The sequence below is a fragment of the Canis lupus genome, chromosome 16, assembly GCF_048164855.1.
Source record: "Canis lupus baileyi chromosome 16, mCanLup2.hap1, whole genome shotgun sequence".
Taxonomy (NCBI): Eukaryota; Metazoa; Chordata; class Mammalia; order Carnivora; family Canidae; genus Canis; species Canis lupus.
Window position 1 is genome coordinate 58,217,712 of NC_132853.1, and position 19,079 is coordinate 58,236,790.

Here is a 19,079-nt window from a genome sequence, read left to right on the forward strand (position 1 = left end):
AGGGGAATGAGACTCGGTCTCCCCCACAAAGCACTTGGACGACTCTCAGGATGAAGAGTTTAGGGTTTAGAATGGAAGTGTTTGTGACAGAAAGCCAAGGGACATGAAGATGAAGGGGGTAAAGCTCATCAGGGTGGATTTTTTTTTTTTTAAGGGTTTTAAAACTCTATTGCCTTCCTGTTTCTTCATCAGGGGTAAGCAATTTCCAGTCATCCCATCCATTAAATAAATATGTATTAAGAAAGAAAAACACGCCCAAGAGCATGCTGTGTGCGTCGCTGGATGCACAATGAGTCCTTCTCAGAAGACGGAGCTCTGAGCCTTGAGAAAGCATGAAACAGAGGAGACATCAAGGTCAGGGGGCAAATGCCCAGCCCCTGTCATGGGAGTCATCTTGGGTTCCACTTGAGGGGCTCAGGGTGGGGTCATTGAGAGAGTGGAAATCTCTGGAAAAACCCTAATAACCCTGTTGCAACATTCTAGGAAAATGGCCCATCTATTGAATAAGGGTGAATCAGCCAGGGGAAGGTTTGGGGCAGTCTCCGCCATCCCACGGCCACTTGTCCCCACCCTTCGGTTCCCCAGTGATGCTCCCACTACCCCCTGGGGGCCAGGGTGGTGCTCCTCTCCGGAATTTCAATGAGACACATGCAAATGGCCAGAGGGCACTTCAGGGGAAGTTATGAGGTGAGAGGGGTCCCGCAAAGCAGAAGTGAGAGTGGTGAGATTTCCCAGTTACACCCCCCCCCTGCGCTCACCCCTCCCCAACACCCCGTGTGGGCCCAGGTCCTTCCCTCTCAGAAAGGAGGCCTGTGGTTTTTCCCCAATTACCCAAGTCTGAGAAAGTGTCCATGTTTAAAGGAAACTAACTTGTCAGTCTCATTTCAGCCCCAGAAATGAGGAATAGACTTGGGGCACCCGGCGGGGCTGGTGAGCAGCTGCGAGAAGTAGGAAAGGAGTACCACAAGGCAGGACAGGGTGTTAGCCCCCTGAGTAGCTCCTGACCTCAAGTGCCAGGTCCCTGGGCCTTCCCGCCCCAGCTCCCCCGGACTGCAGGCCCCCTAAGCCCCGGCAGACACTATTCAGGAAACCAGAAACCCATTTCTGGAGCTGGAGCTAGAGCTCTGGCCTCCATCCAGATGCACCTCTGAAACCTCCCGCCTTCGCCGCTCCCTTCTGATAGAGCAATTCTGCTGTCCCAGTAGCTTCCACTTTTAATTAATCGCCAATTGATTACCCTTCCATTTACACGTGAGTGTGAAGGCTCTGGCCTCTCTGTCAGGAAGTAAACTACCTATTGACAAGTGAGTCAGAGCCCTGGGTGGCTGTTCGTTATTCGTTATTCGTGAGCCAGGGTGGTGGCGGACCGGGCTTCCCCTCACCTGTTCCAGCTTGCCCTGCGAGATGGAAGTGAAGCTCTCTGGGGAGAACGTGGTTTCCTGCCTTTTCCTGGGCCCACGTTTGAACCACACTTTCTTCTCTCTCTCTCACTCACTCTCTCTCTTTCGCCAGATTGCCATCCCTGGTTTGGTGGCTTCTTGCCTGACCTTTTACCTATATCCTCGGTTTGGTTAACCATGGCTAACCCAAGGTGTAAACAAAACTATATGGCATCAGTGAAAGAATCAGTAGTACCCTGTAGGCTGTATTTCTTTTCCTGAGGGGGTGAGCTGAGCAGTGTTGGGTATGGGGACATGTCTCATTCTTTATTCATATATAACTTATTTTGTATTTTCGTCGAGGATAAGTATGCATTTAGTTTGTTTTACAACTCACAAGTATTAGTGCAATCATGTGAAGGAAAAAGAAAGGGAGGTGAGGGGTGTGAGTTGTGGGGTGGGGTGAGGGGCCTGGGGCCAAGGCTGGAGTCTGGAGGACCCCAGCACCCCGGCAGCTGAGGCTCAAGGGGAGGGGGACATTCCGTGGGCACTGGCCTCACCCAGTTAAGCAAGCCACTTAATCTCCCCATTTGGCAACTTTGTCCTCTGAACAGCAGGTGGGCTGTCGAGGACTCTCCCTCCTGCTCCTGGTGCCCTGGGCAGACCACCTGGGGCTGGTCAGAAAGTCAGCACCTCAGTCCCCACCAGAGGCCTGACGACCAGAGTCTGCATTTTAACAAGATCCAAGTGGTTGGTGCGGACATTCAAGTTTGAGAAGCACCAGGCTGAATGACATGGAGGATTTAGAACACCTAGTGGAGCGGGAGCATGGACAAAGGTCAGCTTCCTCCTCTTCCCTTCCCTGAGCCTCCTCCCACACTCTCTTTGGGAAACTTTTTGCTCCGGAGAGAGGGATTGGGTTAGATTAGCAGGGGCTCGCATTCTGATGGCGTTGCCTGTATTCTGTTTCCTTATGACCATGACGTGGAATAGACCACAAAGATTCTTATCCTGGTTCACAGATGGAAGAATGTGGCCCGAGGGAGTCCAGCAATTGGTCCTAAGGTCAGAGTGAGCCCAAAGGGACACAGGACACACGTGCAGATGCCTGAGGCTTCGACCACCAAGCTAAGGTCACCCATGGAAGTGGTCACTCCCTCTCGTGGGGAGTGGGGGGGCCCAGGGGGCAGCTGGAACCTATGATCATCAAAAAGGTTTGCTGAACAGAGTGTAAAAGGACCCCAAGGGACTGGAGTTTGGTGTCCTAAACGTGACACCAAATGTGACAGTTTAACAATTTGCATTTAATAACCGTTTGGGGGGATCCATCCTGTACTGGACCCTGGGGATCTATCCGACATTGAACCATAAGGACACATGGGTGGGGGCTTACAGTCAAGAAGGGCAGGCCAATGGGACATTGGACATGAGGACAGAGGCCGAGCCGACACGTGCAGGGTCCTAGGAAGACCATCCCCACGGAGAGGTGGAGAGGTGGAGAGGCCCGGTGGCAGCACCTGCAGGGGCCCTGGAAGGGGGTGCGCTGTGGCCACAGGCTGCGGACACTCTGGCGGTGACCTGGCACCCGAGATGGCCTCTCCGGGGTGTAGGGAAGGACCTGGGTCTGGCCAAAAAGGGGAGGGAGGTGGGCGCGGCCTGGGAGGAAGGTGGGGAGGGAGGGGAGCCCTGCCCTAGCGTGCCCTCTGTCCCGGGCGCGCACCCTGCCGGGAAGCCCTAGGGCCGCAGCTGCTCGGCGGGCCCGGCCCAGAATAGCCGCCCTTCCGGGCAGGGCTGCCCCGGCCGCAGCGCCAGCGCCCGAAATAGGGCTCGGCCCGGAGGCCCCCCGGCCGCGGCTGGAGGGCGCAGGGGGCCGCCGGGCTCGGGACCCGCGGGGACCCGGGGAGGGGCGCAGGCCGGGATCCGGGATGGGGCGCGGGGCGGGGAGCGGGGGGGGGGGGCGGGGGGCGCTGACCTCAGCCCCGGGGAAGCCCGTCGGGGGCCGCTGATGGAAGGGCGGAGGAATGCGGGCCGCGGTCCCTCCCCGGTACACGTTGCCCCGGGGAGCGGTTGCCATGGGCACGGGCCTGGGGGGCGGGGTTCACACGCGCGCAGGGGGAGGGGCGGCAGGCGGGCCTCCAGGGACCCTCTCCGCCCCTCCCCCTCCGCCCCGGGGTGTGCGCGCTGCTCCCACCCGCCGGGTGACATGCAGTGGGGGGTTGCGGTCAGCTGCAGTCCTGGGGCCAGGGGGACCTGGGGAGGCTCTCTGCCTGGCCCCCCTTCCTGCTCCCCCAGCCTCCACTCCTCCCCCAGCCTCCACTCACCGGCTCCTGGGCTCAGTTTCCTCGTCTAGTAACCGGTGATAAGTCGTATCTACCATACAGGGTGGTCATGATTAAAATAGAATCATTATGTAATGTGCCCTGTGCTCTATAAATGGGGTCCTCTCTTCCTCCCCGCCCCCTTCCTCCCCAGGCAGGCCTGGGATCCCTTAGGCCTTCCCATGTCACTGTCCTGTGTTTGCACCCCTTCCCCCACCCCTCCCCCTCATCCCACCCCACCTGCCAGAGCATCAACACCCTTGCCCTAACCTTAACCCTTCCCTGTCTTCCCTTCCCCTCAGGGTTACCTTGGAACCCACCTCATACAAGAGGATGGTCCAACTTGTTGTCAGAACCTGCGGGAATCCCAGGCTAAGGTCCAAAAATATTCACGGAGGGTGCAGCCTGGCTGGAGTGAGTCAGCCTCTCCTTCTGAGCATCAGTTGCTGCTTCAGCTGCCCTTTGCAGCTTGGGCCTGGTGGTTGCCAGGACAAGGCGGCCCCTGGAAATCACTGGGATGATCAGCATGGTCTGGGGGTGGGGTTAAGCCGGCCCAGTGCACCTGGCAAGGAAGGGCCTCTCTATCCCCCTTCCCCTCCTCCTTGGGAAGCGAGGCTCTGGCCCCAGGCACAGTGGTACCCCATGTAAGGAAGGGCGGGCCTGACTTACTGTAACTGCCTGGCCAAAAGCCTGATTGTCGTGTGGTTGGGCAGGCCAGCCGGAGAGGGGCCCTGGTGTAGGGAGAGCTCCCAGTGTGAGAAGTGGAGGCAGAGTGTCGCTGTTTTCCCAGGGAGAATCAGTAGACCAGGTGGGGCTACATAGAGAGTCACCCTTTCTCCCCTCGGTGGGGCAGGCCACTACTTCAATGCCAGATTATTGTAAGAAATCAAGCCTGGGGCCGCCTGGGTGGCTCAGTCCATTAAGTGTTGGTCTTGGGCTCAGGTCAGGATCCTGGGGTCCTGGGATTGAGCCCCGCATCGAGCTCCCAGCTCAGCGAGGAGCCTGCTCCTCCCTCTGGCTTGTGGTCTCTCTCTTGCTCACTCTCTTCAAATAAATAAATAACATCTTTAAAAGAAAGAAAGAGGAAGAAAGAAAGAGAGATCTGTCCAGGGGCTCAGCCCCTTTTCAGCAGCATCAGAGCCGCCAGTGTTGACAGAGCACTCGCTGTGTCCTAGGCAATGTGGGTGTTCGCTTGCTGAACCATCACAACCCGGGGGAGATGGGAAGCAGGTTTAGAGACCTACCCAGGTCTCCCAGCTGTGAGGAGGCAAACTGGACCGGGATGAGAAATTAGGCTCCTAATCGCCCCTCCATCTGGCCCCCTGAGTATGGGAACCAGCGGAGCAGCCGGAAGAGCAGATGGCCTGGGGACAGCCCAGGTGCCTGAGCCCCTCCCCCTCGCCTGCTCGGTACTCAGCTGACTTCCTGTCCCTGGAAGAGCAGCTGCGGGTCTGCTGGGGCAGGGCGGCCCCTTCCTGTGGTTCAGGTAGAGCGCAACCTCATGCTTTCTTAGCATCCTCCCTCTCTCCCTTCCCTAGAAGTCAGACCTGGGTACCCCAGATTGCCGCCCAGAGCCTGGGGTCTGCCCAGAGTCCCCAGCGGCAGGTGAGGGTGGAGTGGGCAGAGAGAAGGAGCTGCAGGCCCCGGTTGAGGAGGGCTCCAGGGGACCTGAGAACTCGGCCTTCAGCTCTCAAAGATCACTTGGAGGCCTTCCCCATCCCGTCTCCTCTCTGACAATGGTGAAGAGGCAGATGAAGGCCCTTTAGCATCACATCCCTGGCTCTCCGCGGCCTGATTGTTTGGATTCAATGGGAACATCTGAGGGATGGAGGCTGCTGTGTGCCCGTGTCCACCTCACTTCCAGACACCCAGGGCTTTGCAAAGAGCTGGCTGTTGGGCATCCCCTGGACTTTTCCCTAGGTAACATTGCCAAGGAACTGTGGCACTGGCCAGATTTCCCATGCCTGGCCCGGTGGCTCTACCTCTCTCTCTCTCTCTCTCTCCCATGGAAGCTCGGCATAAGCTTTCTGGAGGATGCTCTTCCTTGTGCGAGGGGTCATCTGAGGTTGCTTACACTGAGCTCCTCACCAGAGAAATGCAGGAGGCATCCCTGCAGCTAAATGAGGCAACGTCTGTGGAGGACCAAGCCATGCCAGGCAGGCTACAGCCGTATGCTCCCTCCCAGAGAGACATCGCCCTTGGCCATGCAGCCCTTGGCTAGGCCAACAGCTGGGCTTCATCCCTGGGTGCCTTTTCAGCCCATCCTTTGCTCAAGGTGTCCTTAACAGAGCATAAAGGGACATTCCACTTGTCTCTCTGCCCAAGAGCAAAGAAGGACACATTTCTCTGGCTCTTCCTCAAAGATGCAAAGAAAGAAAAAAAGATGTTCTTTATCTGAGATCCTACAGACCCAACCAGCAGTCCTGGGTTGAATAGTGTCCCCAGAATTCATGTCCACGTGGCACGTGTGCATCTGACCTAATTTGGAAATAGGGTCTTTGCAGATATAATTAGTTAAGATGAGGTCATAGTGGATTAGTTTGGGCCCTAATCCAATAACTGGTGTCCTTATAAGAAGAGGAGATTTGGACACAGACACAGAGAAAAAGGCTGTGTGAAGACAGAAGCAGAGATGCGAGTGACGCATCTATCCACCAAGGATTGCCAAGGACTGCTGGCAGCCACCAAGCTGAGAAGAGCAAGGAAGGAACCCCCCGCCCCCCAAGGCTTCAGAGGGATTGCAGCCCCACCGACACCTCGACTTTGGACTCCTGGCCTCCAGAGCTGTGAGAAGGTCCATCTCTGTTGTTTTAACCCTCCCCGTTTGTGGTCCCTTGTTAGGGCAGCCCCAGGAAACTTGTACAGCCACCAAATGTCACACTGAGGGCAGTTGAGGAAAACAAGAAGGAAATGTAGCAGGCACACAGAGCAAAAACTGGAAAACACCAAGGAGGAGACGGGAAGTGCTCCCTCAGGGTCTTCCTCTCTCGGGGGACAGGATACAGTGGAACCAGTGGCACAGCCTTGCCATCTTCCTCCGAGCAGGAACAGAGCAGGAGCGTGGAAGGCTGAATGTTGGGTGAATGGGAAGTGTTCAGATCTTGCTGGTCCCAGGGAGCCCCTGCTAATCATCATCATCATCATCATCATGGGACCTGGTCTTGTATCACCCTTATAATGCAGGAAGCAGGTTTTGTTGAGATCCCTCACATAGAGATTAGGAACCAAGGCAAGGCCGTTAGGTGCCCGCCCAAGGTCGTTTGCCAGGAAGCAGTGATCTGGGACACACAGCCAGCTTTCCTGCCCCACAGCCGGCGCTCTGCCCTCTGCCAGTCGGGTGCCGCGGAGGGAGGGGGGAGCAGTGGCGGGATGGCTCCCAAGCCAGTAACCGGTGGGGTTAGCAGGTGCTGGCCATGGGCAGGGTCACGGCAGCCTGCCTGGGTCACTGCCTGGGTTTGGACCCCTGCTCTGTTCCTGGTTAGCAGTGTGATTCTGGGGCGAGTCACAGTACATCCTGTTCGCCAACTCTCCCTATTGAAAAACTGGGGACGATGATAGGACCTAAGTCATGGAGTTGTTGGAGAATTAAGTAAATTCATATGTTTCAAGTGCTTAGAATAGAGTTTGGCACACTGGAAGTGCAGCCATGAAGGTGCGGACTGAATAAAACACGCTGGGGAGGGGGGCGCTCCTTCCCCAGGGTTGGGGCGAAGGAGCGCCCTGTGGGATGGTGAACCTGTCTTCTTCTTCCTCCACAGGCCAGGGGGAGACCAAGGCCAACACCAGTCTCATACAGTCCTTGTCTGTGTCCAGCAAGGAGGGGCCCTGGTTCAGTTGTCTGAATCCTGCCTTCCAGGCTGAGAACACCTTTTGATCCTGGGCCAGGCCAGCGTTTTCCTCCCCGAGGAGAGCTCAGACCCCTGCCATCACCTCCACCCCGAGTCCTGGTTGGTCGCTGCCTAGTTAGCTGTACTGGTGGAGGGACCTAGACTGGGGTGACTCACCGTCACACATCAGCCTATGGAAGGATAGTGCACAGTGCACGGCCCGGGGGATGGTACTGTGTGCTGCATTCACAGACAGAGCCAGAATGTGCTGAGCAGCATGTGCGTGAGCAACGTGTCCACCCTGCACGCGTCCGGGAAGTCCTCCCGTCATCTGTGACCACTTCCTCGCCTGTCTCTTGGGGGTCTGCAGCCTCTACTGGGTATCTGACCCTTTTCATCGGCTCCTCTCCAGATGTCTCTCTTACCAGCCACAGAGCCCAGCCCCGTGACCCCAGGGCCTGTAGACTCTGCCTGAGTTGAGGCCCCTCCCCTCCTGTGCTCAAGACTGACCGGCTCAGTGCTCAGCCTGGTGTGGGCACAAGGTCTCTTGCTGCAGCTGGGCCCCTTGGCTGACCTTCGCAGCTCCTTCTCTTCGACTGGAGAGGCCTGGCAGTGTGCCTGCGGGGCGGGCCCCGCTACTCTCCTGGGCTCCTCCCCTCCACTCCAGGGCTCTGGCCGTAGCCTGGTCAGGGTCCTTGCTGACTTGTCAGCCAAACCCTGGAGTGATGGCCCGAGGAGGCCAGTGGGGAAGCCCCAGTGTGTAGGACAGTAGTCCACAGCCAGGGACTGCCTCCCCCCCATCACTGGGCAATGCTGGTTGGCCAGTTGGTCTCTGAATATCTTCTAGATGGCCTCCCTGCCAGATCCCCTTGCCTACTTTCACCAGGAGCCAACCTTCAAGGGATACTGAAAAAGGCAGTGGATCGCTGGAGGACTACTCCTGGAAGCCAGCCTGCCTCCCTCTCAGAGCAGGCTCCTCCCCATCCAGCCTCCTCTTCATAGGATCCTGTAACAGAAAAGTTACATAGAGGTCATCTCATTTGTCCCCCAGCTTCCAGAAAGAGAGTTTAGGGTGGTATTGGGGTTCTCCGAGGCTTCAAGCAAAATCTCTTACCTTGGGTTGGCCAGAGGTCTAACTGGAATTTCCTTAGGAATTCTATGTCCTTTGGGAGGACAGCTCTGAACATCTGAGTCTCCCTCCTGCAGAGAGGTGGGATGAAGCTGGCATTCCCTACAACCGCCCAAGCTCTCCACAGGTGGAATGACGGCCCTGGGACTGTCTCACAGGGCTGAGCTGGCCTCTGGTGAATGACCGGTGTGGACCCAACTGCCTGAGGAGCCTTTCTAGCCCCCGCTAGGTAGTGGGGACTCTCATATGCAGACGTTAGCAGTAGTGGGGAAGGTACGAGACTTTCGTCAGGTGATGAGTGTTCTAAGTCGGCTTCCACTGCTGATTATCTGCGTGCTTTGGGGCAGGTGTAAATCCCCTCTACACCTTAATTTGTTCACTGGAAAATGCAGTCTATTGCATTTTACCCACCTCACTTGCATCGTAGGCATATAGGGAGCATGGGATGGCACCGCGTAACAGGATGCATCTTGAGAAAAACAGAAACGCTATTTATACAAACATAAGGTACTAAAAATTAAAGATGTCTGCTGGTGTCCCAAACTAAAAAGTTGTGGATGACTTAATATTTTAACGACCTCTGAAACCCAATTATTTAAAGGCAATTCTGCTTTTGTACAGCTACGGGTCTAGTCCTGGTGATGGCCGCGGGGTGCCACCATAATCTGCTGGGTTTTGTAAAGAACATAAAAGAGCAGAAGATACAGTGCCTGGTACAGAGTAGGCATTTGATAAATAATCACAGAAAGAAGGAATAAGAGTGAGTTTCTTCCTTCAAAGAGTTCACAGTTCAGTTTGGAAGAAATCAAGAAACCGTAACACCATGTGACCAAGTGATAAACTCAGAGGATGCCTTCTGAGGGAAGAGAGGTCTCCAGGACTGCAGGAGTCCAGGAGAGCTTCAGGGAGGAGGCGGGAAAGGAGGCCGCCTGGAAGAGAGGGGCAGGGCAGGTGGGTGGGCAATTGGGCTGGATAATCCCAACAGGACGCCACACAGGCTCACAGGTGCGCAAGGGGGTGAAGTGCAGGGCAGATGGGGAAAGCATCCTCATGGAAGGAAGCAGATCTACCAGCGTGGGGTGCAGGGGGTGGGTGCTGACCAGGCTAGGTTTCCACTCAGGGGAGAGCCTGAGGAGTTAGAACCCAGCTGAGAAGAAAATGCTAAAGGAACTGATGTGGATCCTGCAGGGTGGGCCTTGTGTGTGACGTAACGAAAGCAGTATTTTTAGAAGATGAGTCTGGTATGGATATGCCCGATGGGGACATACCACACTTCTTGAAGTTCCCAAAAGTTTTTTTCCCTTTTCCGGGCCATTTCCCTCTTTCAGATCAGTAGAATGCCCCTGTGTCCCACACATCCCACAAGCCGCCTGCCAGCGGAGGGAACACCTGCTGTTTTGCCTGAGCTCACGAGTGTCACCTCTTCTGGGAAACCACTGTAGGTCATTTCCTCCTGGGGGCCCCCCAGCTGTATGCCGTATAACATTTTATTTTTATACTCATTCCTTTTTAGGATACTTCTTGGTTTTCATGTCTGGTTCCCGTTTCGGACTGTAAGCCTCTTGAAGTCTGAATGCCTCCTGGTTGACAGTGATCTCCAGCATTGGTCACAGTGCCCAGAACGGGGTTCCCACCTGCATTGGGATCGCCCTGGAACGTTGTTAAGGCAGGGGTCAGATGCTGCTAACGTACCCTAAAACGCACAGACACTGCAGCCCCCATCACACAACCATCCACAAAGATCATATTGCGAACAGCGCCCCCTGCAGTTGTGCAGCACAGCGGCCTCCTGAAAGACCAGGTTTTATTTTTATTATTATTTTTAAAGATTTTATTTGTTTATTCATGAAAGAGAGAGAGAGAGAGAGAGAGAGAGAGAGAGAGGCAGAGACAGGCAGAAGGATAAGCAGGCTCCATGCAGGGAGCCCGATGTGGGACTCGATCCCGGGACTCCAGGATCACGCCCTGGGCCAAAGGCAGACGCTAAACCGCTGAGCCACCCAGACATCCCTGGACCACATTTTATATTTCGCCTCTTTACCTTCAACACCTTGTGCGTTATAGATACTACATAATGTTTTCTGTATGTAAAGGAAGACTGGAGATTTGAGGGGAAGGAAATGAAAGGCAATACATTTTCTTGTATAATGTACATAATGAACAAGCATTCTGGTTGTTTTATTTTTTCTTTTCTATATATATACGTGTGTGTGTGTGTGTGTATATATATATATATATATATATATATATATTTTTTTTTTTTTTTTTTTTTTTTTTTTTGGTAAGTCTAGCCCCGATTCAGCCTTTCTCTAAGATCCTTGCTATGAATGGCAGCAGTGACCTGTAACCAGGAGAGCGCGCGGTTTTAGCATTCAGAGCCCTAGCTTCTTTTCAGAAGAGAGCCTGGGGCCTCTGGTTCTCTGCAATGCAGCCTTCCAGACCACTGCTGTTGCTTAAGGCCATGCTGCAATGCAGAGCACTCAGGAGTGGGAAGTCCAGAGTTCTCCCCGCTTCTGGGAACAGCCCCCCATCCCCCTCCCTGCACCAGCTTCCACAGGCAGTCCTCATGACAGTGGGTCAGGCTCACCCAAGGATTTCACAAATGCCTGGCCTGTTCCCAGCACAGCACAGCTGGGAGGGCTCAGCACTGGTTGGGGGGGCGGTGGAGGGGAAGGAGCACCGTACTCCTCCCCTGTGGGGGCCCGCTGTTCTCAAGCCCAGGGCCCAGGGGCTGGAGCCCGGGAGAGGGAAGGGCTGCGCTTGCCTGCGCTTGCCACTTGCCCGGCTCGCAGACTTTCCCTCCCTGCTGATTTCCCAGATCGGCGGCTTAGTCAAGGTTCAAGAAGGAAATTCCCTGTCCCTGGAAGAGAGGAGGATTCAGGCTTGTCTTCCCCGAAGGCAGCATCAGCACGGAGTGGTCTGAGAGTCACCTGGAGTGCTGTTGAGTATGCAGATTCCCGGACTATCCTCAGGGCTTCTGATTCAGAAGGAGCCTGGGTTGGAGTCTGGGAGCCGGCAATTTCATCTGCTCCCTGGGGGGCTGGCCGCAGGTGCTTCGGTGCTTTGGGGGGCTTGAGGAGGTTGTGTGTGTGAAGTGTATTTAGCTGAAGGAGCCCTGGATTCTTAGCTGGAGGACGGCCAGCTCCCTCCCCTCCCCCCAACTGGCCGCAGGACCCTGGAAGAAGGAAGGGTATTTTGGGCCTCAGTGTCTCCATCTCTGAAATGGATGTGTTCTGACCTGAGGGTAGGGTAGGGCGATCAACTAGCCTGGCTTGCCGGACTTCCAGGACTGAACTGGGACAGTGCCAGGCAAAGCGGGACAAGCTGGTCACCCTACCTGAGGGTCGGGACAGGATCCTGGATGTGCGATGCACGCAATGTACTGGAAATGTGACTTGAAGATGCATCCTTGGGGCCCTAAGAGCAGTCTGTACTTATTGTGTTTATATATTTACTAGTTCATGGTCGGTCACTCCCCCCCTAAATCTCAGGGGAGCAGGACAATCCGGGCCTTGTCTTGTGCTACACTGAATCCCCTGACACGTTGGATGTGTTCAGTAGCTATTTGCTGAGCGAGTCAAAGCGCGACTGAGGGGCTGGGGGCTCTGGGGCTCCAAGGTCCGGATCCCCGGACAGAGAAGGTGTGCTCCGGAAGGCGGGGGGTGGGGGGCAGGGCTCGCCAGCCTGGAGGGAGATCTGGCTCCCCTGGGAGGAGAAAACTTGATTCACTGCTGGCCGGGAAAGAGTCGGTGCTTTCTGAGCAGCTCCTCTCGGAGGGTCAGTGACCCCCGGTGACGGAGGGCCGCCTCCCCCCCACCCCCGCCAGGAGCCCGGGGCGCGCGGGTCCACCCTGTCTCCTCCCCCTCCCGCCCCCCACCCCAGGGAGGTGCGCCTGGCAGCCTCCCCGTCGAATTTCCTGGCACTCCGCTGAGAATAAACAGCGCTCCGCGCCCGTAATCCCGTTGTCACGGCGACCGCTCTCCGCGGGGCGGGGGCGGGGCGGGGGCGGGGCGGGGGCGGGGCGGGGGCGGGGCCTGCCTGCGCGTGCGCACTCCGCTGGGGCGGCGGCGGCGGCGGCGGCGGCGGCGCGGGCGCGGGCCCGGGAGGTGCCACCCGCCGGGCTCAGCGCGGACATTCTTCGCATAGCTCCGCCAGGGCTCCCGCGGCGTCCGGGAAGTGACTCTTCCTGGCAGAGGCCGGCCTGGGAGCGACGCGCCCGCCCGCACGGGAGGGGGCGGGACGCGGCGCGGGAAGGTGCGTCCCGGGCCCGGCTCCTCGCACCCTCGGCCTGGGTCTCCCCGGGCCGCCCCCGCGCACCGTGGCCCCCGCCGCTGCTCGGACGCCCTCTGTGGCTCCCCCCACGCCCGCTGTCTCTGCCTGGCACCCTGGCGGTGCCCCCTCCCGAACCTCCTTCCTCGGTCCCTAGACCAGGACCCAACGTACAGGCTAATTTTCCATCCCCAGCTCCCCTGTCTGTGGCCTCCTTCCCTCCCTCCCCCAGAGCAGGCCTTAGATTTCCCATTCCTGGCTCCAGCTCATCCGGAGGCCTGCCCAAAAACAGCACCACCCGAGAGAGCATAGGGCCTCTTGGGGGTGGATTCTTACACGCCAGGAGCAGCAGAAGGGGGCACAGGGCCTGGAAGCAGCAACCTCTCCCCCTCTCTGTTGGCCAGGGACCCCCAGCTCTGCTCTTCTTAACTCCACTGAGGCATGAGTGTCTGCTCAAGCTTCTTGGTTCATCTGGGAACCAGGACAGAGAGCCCCCTTACGTCCTTGGGAGGGGGGCATTCTGTCCCCCAAAAGGATGGAGACGTACAAAAAGATTTCAGCAACCGGAGGGTAGGATGAGAGGGGAAAACAGGAAGGAGCGCTCAGGAGCAGACCCATCAGAGGGAGAGATTCTTGCCTGATGTTGCCACTAGTTTGCTGTGTGAATTTAAACTAATTGCTTTCCTTCTCTGGGACTCCGTTTCCTCGTCTGCCAAAGTAGAAGGTTGGTCTAGTTTGTGGTCTGAAAACGGAGAGACAGATAAAAGTAAAGGAAGAAGGATGGGGGAGGGTGGCGTCAAGGGAAAGGAGTCAGGGGTCTTCCTGCCTCTGTGTTTAACCATCCAGCGGGGGCAGGAGGACAGCTTCCTCCTGGGTCAGAGAAGATCAAGCTGGGTAGGTTAGTGCCCTGTGAACGGCTGGACACTCTGGCTGAACAGCCGCCTTCTGGGCAGAGGACGGGGACTTTGTTCCAAGGTTCCATCGAGCCAGTCCTTCCATCAGCTCTACAGCTCTCTTCTGAAGGCAGAAGGGGGCTGACTGGCAGAACCTTGGGCAGGGAAGAGCCTGCCAGGAGCTTCCCAGGTCCCACTGGGTCCCCTCACCTGACCCTGTGCTCTGGGAAAGTGACCTTCCCTGGGTCTGCATCCCCAGTTCCAGAAGCAGTGGTCTCTCTGTAGTGGTTCCTACATGCTCTGTCCACTCAGTAGTCATCCCTAGCCTGATTCTTGCCAGTTTACATGATTTCCCCCCAAAGTCTAGGATATGGGAAAGAAAAAAAATCACTTTATTTACTGTTAGTTGCCTTTTGGGCACTGATTCCTGGAGCAGCTTATGTGGGCCCCCTGGGGCCAGGAAGAGGCGTCTGGCGTGTGTTTCAGGCATCTGAGGCTTAGGGGGCCCTGACTTGGGGACCATACTCCTCTCTCCAGCTATCAGGACTGGGGCTTGGCGGGGGGAGGAGGAAGCATGTGTTTTTAACACAACCCTAATGCTGAAACCCCAGAGGGGGGTAGTCACCTCATGGCCTTGCAGGGGTATGTACGGGGCAGGGGTGGGGGGCAGCCCTGGGCCCATACCTAGTGCTTCAGGAGGCAGAGGTCACAGGTTTGGAAATCCAATGCTCCCAAGTTCCAGTTCTGTGTCTTTCCCACATTCCCAAGTGGTGTGTCCTTGGGCAGGTTGCTTAACCTCCATGAACTGGAGTGGCTGCCCCCTCAGGCGACAAATATTTACTGAGCACAGTTCTAGGCATCAGGAGCGACCAGTGTAAGCCCCCAGCTCCCATGGAGCGAAGTCATATCTCAGAATACGGAGGCGATAACACCTGCCTGCCTCGTGGGGTGGGGGGGGGAAGGTTAACCCAGATAGCCTCTAAGTGCCCAGGGAGTGGGAGTGACTAAAATTAGGCAAATAGATGGGTGCTGTCCTTGCGAGGCACGGGGCTGTCCACGGCTCAGGCTGGGTCTCCCAGGGAAGGAGGGAAGTTGGAGGTGTTGGGAGGCAGTGCCTGTGGGGACCACCCCTCCCCCCACCTCCCATGAACCCGGCTGTGCTGAGGTCACGGGTCACCGCCAGGACCCCGGAGTCTGGGCTTTCTCGGAACACCTCCTAGCCAAGGAGCGCCTCTAATAGCCTGGAGTCTAAAAGCTTTGACCACAGCTCAGCTTACTCCCTGCAAACCCTTTGAAGCGCTTCCTTCGAACTTGCTTTGCATATTCTGGTCAGATCTGAATCAGACTAGCAGGAATTACCCCTCTCGGTACAGTCTAGGTGGCTGCCTTAGCTTGTCAGTGACGTGGTGAAAACGAGCTCGATTCCACGGCGAGGAGCGCCCCGGACGGCAAGGGGGCAGAGCCTGCACCCCCGCGGCACCCCCCCTTCCTCCCTCCCCTCGGACGCGGCGTGGGTGCGGGTGAAAGAGAAAGCAAGAAGGCAGGGAAGGGGCGGGGGTGGGGGGAAAGGCTCCAGTCGCTTTTCATTAAAAAATAGTGCTCTTTATTATAAATTACTGAAATGTTTCTTTTTTGAATATAAATATAAATATGTGCAAAGTTTGACTTGGATTGGTATTTTGTTGAGTTCTTCAAGCATTTCCTAACAGCCTCGAAGGCCTGGGTGGGGGAGGGGAGAGGACTGGAGGTGGAATCTTTATAAAAGACAGAGTGATTGAGGCAGATTGTAAACATTATTAAAACAAAACAGAACAAAAAAAAACAAAAAAACAAAACAAAAACGAAGTAACAGGAAAAAAAAAAAAACAAACACCCCAACACACAGCTGCCCCATCCAGCCCAATACCTGATGCAGAAAACTTTTGTGTTTGTTTTGTTTTCCCCAAAAAGAACAGTTCCAGGTAATTCCATCGCTGCTACATTCCTGTTAACTTTTCACTGATCAGTGCTATTGCAGAGCGGGAGCAGCTGGGGTGGCAGGGGCCCCAGGCCCTCAATGACTTCCTGCCTGTGCCCTTCCCCCGCCCCCCACCCCCCACCCCCCAGGTGAGGAGGGCCGTGGGACCCGGTGGCCCTGCTCTGCCACCGTGAGGCACCTGTGACTGGCCAACACCGAGGGGCTCGCATTCCTCCAGTGCTCAGGCTGGAAGGGGAGCATGCGGGCCCTCCACCTCCGCCCACACCTCCCCTGCGCGGGGTGGCCGGCAGCCTGCCCTCCGAGGAGCCCTTGGCCTCTGCCTGGATTGGCTGAGTGTGTGGCTTCTTGTGTGCCAGTCCCTATCCATGGGACAGGGAGCATTTAAGGCAAATCTCCTAGCCAGACAGTCAGGAGGCATAAAGGAGAATCCCTCAACTTCTCCGTCCAGGATCTGGGGTCAAAGATGGCTCATCTCCTCCATCCTCTCCACCCCACCGCCACCCAGGTGCCCAGAAGGTAGGGCAGGGATGGGGACAAGAACTGACCAGCCCGTCCTTCCCCCTCCAAATGCCACTTCCCCCTTAAAACGGGGGAAGGGCCCTGGGCTGCCAGGCACGGGATGGGACTCTGGGACCTGGGTTTCTGGTGGCTGTCCCAGAGAGGGGGACAGAAGAGCCCCCTTCAGGTCACCTACTGCCCTTAGCCCCTCTCCCAGAGCCAGGGGAGGAGCATGCAGCCGCCCTCCTCACCTGGGAGGGACAGTGGGAGTGGCCATTGCCCTGACCAGCCAGCAGCCCTGAGCCCCCCCCCCCCCCCCCCGGGGGACCGTTGCCTGCACCTTTTTCCAGGCCAGAGACCTGCTCGGGATTAAAGCAACCTCTTAAACCAAATCAAAGAGCAAACAAGTTCCGTTGGAAAGTTTGAAGACTCCCCAGCAGTTCTCACTAGTTCAACACTCCTGCAGTGTCCCCCCCTCCCCCCCCCCCCCCGGTTTGGAAATGCAGGGGGAGTTGAGGAAGCCAAGAGGAGAGAATCCACTGCTGTTGTCGCCGTCTCCACCGGGCCAGCAGGCTCCTCCGGAGAAGCTGGAGTGGGGGGCGGGGCGCTCAGGTGGCACTCCCCCTTCCCTCCAACACATTCCAGGACCCGCCTGCCCCATTCTGCAGGGGGGGAGGGCCGACGGGAGGGGTCTGTCCACCCCCCTGGCTCACCCAGAGCTGCAGGACTCTCCCGGCTGGATTCTTGTGCTTTGTGCCATGTGCCACGGAGGAGAGGGGACCCAGGCTCCTCGCCCCGACCCCTGCCCTTTGCTCTTTAAAGCGGGGCATCGTACTGGTCCAGGAATTCCCGAATGGGCCCAGGCAGCTGGGTGACTTTCTCGTAGGAGTCCAGGTGGCCATTGACCGTCTTCCGACAGAGATGCTGGAGCGTGGCCACGTTGGAGGAGAGGGGCCGGCTCAACACCAGAGGGATCTTCTCGCCCCCGGAGTAGATGTAGTAGGCTCTCCTGGGGGGATTCCCGGGGAGCGGCTGGGAAGGCGGCTGCTCCGACACCTCGGAGGAGGGTTCAGTCGGTGGAGCGGGGAAGGAGGGCGCGCCGGGGGGCGGCATGTAGTGATGCACCAGCTTGAGCACGCAGTCGAAGCGGGGCACGGGCTGCGTGCTCCGGGGGTCGCTCTGCAGCGAGAAGCTGCCCCCCTCGCACTGGATGCGCAGGTTCTTGGTCCCCGACTGGGTCTTGACGCTGAGCGTGAAGAAGTGGCGCTGGTCCGAGCTGTCGCGGATGAGGAAGGTGCCCGCGGGCTCGGCGCTGAGCAGCAGGTTCGCCTCGCCGCCCGTCACGGCGCTCCAGTAGAAGCCGCTCTCCTGCAGCTTGCGCACTGCGTTCACCACCAGCTGGTACTCGCTCTTGGAGCTGAAGGTCTTGAGGCGCAGGCTGGTGTCCAGGGGGCGGCTCATCCCGGCGGCGGGAAACTTGCTGTGGGTGACCATGGCGCACGGAGCCAGCGTGGGTCTGCGCGGCGGCGGCTGCAGCTGCTCGGCGGCCTCCGCACAGCGGCCGCTACCGCATCCCGGGGGGCTGCGGGGAGGAAGGGGCGCGCCGCGTGAGTGCCCGGAGCCCTCCAGCGCGCCCGGCCCGGCCCCCGCCGAGCGGCCGGGGCACCCCCGCCCCCGCGCCCCGCGCGCGCCCTCCTTCCCACCCGGGCACCCCGCCCCCGCCCCCCGCCGGGCGGCCCCACGCAGCCCCCTCCCCAGCGCGCGCCGGGGGGACACCGAGTGGGAAACTCGGGCGCGGGACTTGGGTCTCCGGGCGCGTGGCCGCGGTGGGGAGCGGCAGGGGGACCCCCGGGGCGCTCGGGGCGCCGCTCAGTCCGGGGGCCCCGGGCGGCGGGGACGGCGCGAGAAGCCCGAGGCATGGGGGTGGGGGGAGCGGGGAGGGGACCCGAGGAGCCCGAGGGCCCAGCCCTGGGTCTTCCGGGAACCTGGGATCTCCGGCTTCCATCCGCTCTGGCCCCTACCTCGTCCCCTCCCTGCCGGGAATGACCCGGGAAGGGGAGGGGAAACCGGGAAAAGCTCCCGGGACGAGCGAGCCGCCCCCCGCGCCCCGCGCCCCGCGCCCCGCGCCGCGCCCCTCCCGTCCGTCCTACCTGGTCCCGACACGGAGTCTCCGGCCCCGGGGCTGCGCCTCCTACGGTCCCCGAGGCTGCGCCCAGATGTTGGCGGCCGGGAAGTCCACAAAGGGCCTCGCGCGCGCGTCCCTCGGGCTTCGCCGGGGCGCCCGCCCTGCCCCCTGCGCGTCCCCGGGCCGGCCGGCGGGGACGAGGCGAGGGGCCGCGGCGGGAGCTGGGCGGGAGCTGGGCCGGAGCGGCGGCGGCGGCGGCGGCGGCGGCGGCGGCGGGGGCGGCGGGAGCGGAGTCGGAGCCGCCGCCGAGGCCGCGCGCGCGGGTATATACGCGGCCGCCGCGCCCCGCCCCCCCGATTCCTGGAACTGCGCGGCCGGCCTTCTTGTAATGTTTAGTCACTACTCGCAGCAATGAAAGGCTGCGCGGAGGGCGAAGGAGGGGCCGCGGGCGGCCGAGGGCGGGCCGCGAGCGGGGCCGGCACCGGCGGGGACGCGCGCGCAGACAAAGCGCGGCGCGAGGCGGCCCCGGCGGCCGGCGGGCGCGGCGCCAGCCCCGGCGGCGCGTTCCTGGCAGCGGCCCCTCCCCCCGCGCTCCGCCCCCAACTTCTCATTCACACTTTCCCCCTCCCTTCTAAGAAGGCCGCTTTCTGGCAGAGGCGGGGG

At 58.8% G+C, this 19,079-nt stretch overlaps 1 protein-coding gene and 2 long non-coding RNA genes across 4 annotated transcripts; 1 reads left to right on the plus strand and 2 right to left on the minus strand.

The window, feature by feature from the left end:
• The first annotated feature begins 2,276 nt into the window (after positions 1-2,276).
• LOC140607244 (uncharacterized) lies at positions 2,277-10,817 on the plus strand. Of its 2 annotated transcripts, none has more exons than XR_012009360.1 (2): positions 2,277-2,512; positions 7,456-10,817. It is a non-coding gene; the product is annotated as an uncharacterized lncRNA (long non-coding RNA). The 2 variants fall into 2 exon arrangements; XR_012009359.1 differs by lacking the exon at positions 2,277-2,512 and adding an exon at positions 4,849-6,491.
• Positions 2,663-4,750, minus strand: LOC140607243 (uncharacterized). The gene is made up of 4 exons (XR_012009358.1): positions 4,367-4,750; positions 4,018-4,199; positions 3,701-3,749; positions 2,663-3,003 (listed from the first exon to the last, which is right to left on the minus strand). It is a non-coding gene; the product is annotated as an uncharacterized lncRNA (long non-coding RNA).
• Positions 10,818-15,395: 4,578 nt separating the features above from the next.
• Positions 15,396-18,618, minus strand: SOCS3 (suppressor of cytokine signaling 3). Its single transcript, XM_072781799.1, has 2 exons — positions 18,442-18,618; positions 15,396-17,873 (listed from the first exon to the last, which is right to left on the minus strand). The coding sequence occupies exon 2, from the start codon at positions 17,783-17,785 to the stop codon at positions 17,108-17,110; it is 678 nt and encodes a 225-aa protein (XP_072637900.1). The 5' UTR covers positions 17,786-17,873; positions 18,442-18,618; the 3' UTR covers positions 15,396-17,107.
• Positions 18,619-19,079: the final 461 nt, after the last annotated feature.

Bases quoted from the DNA above. Each gene is read 5' to 3' on its own strand.
- SOCS3 (XM_072781799.1), bottom strand. From the start codon at position 17,785: ATGGTCACCCACAGCAAGTTTCCCGCCGCCGGGATGAGCCGCCCCCTG.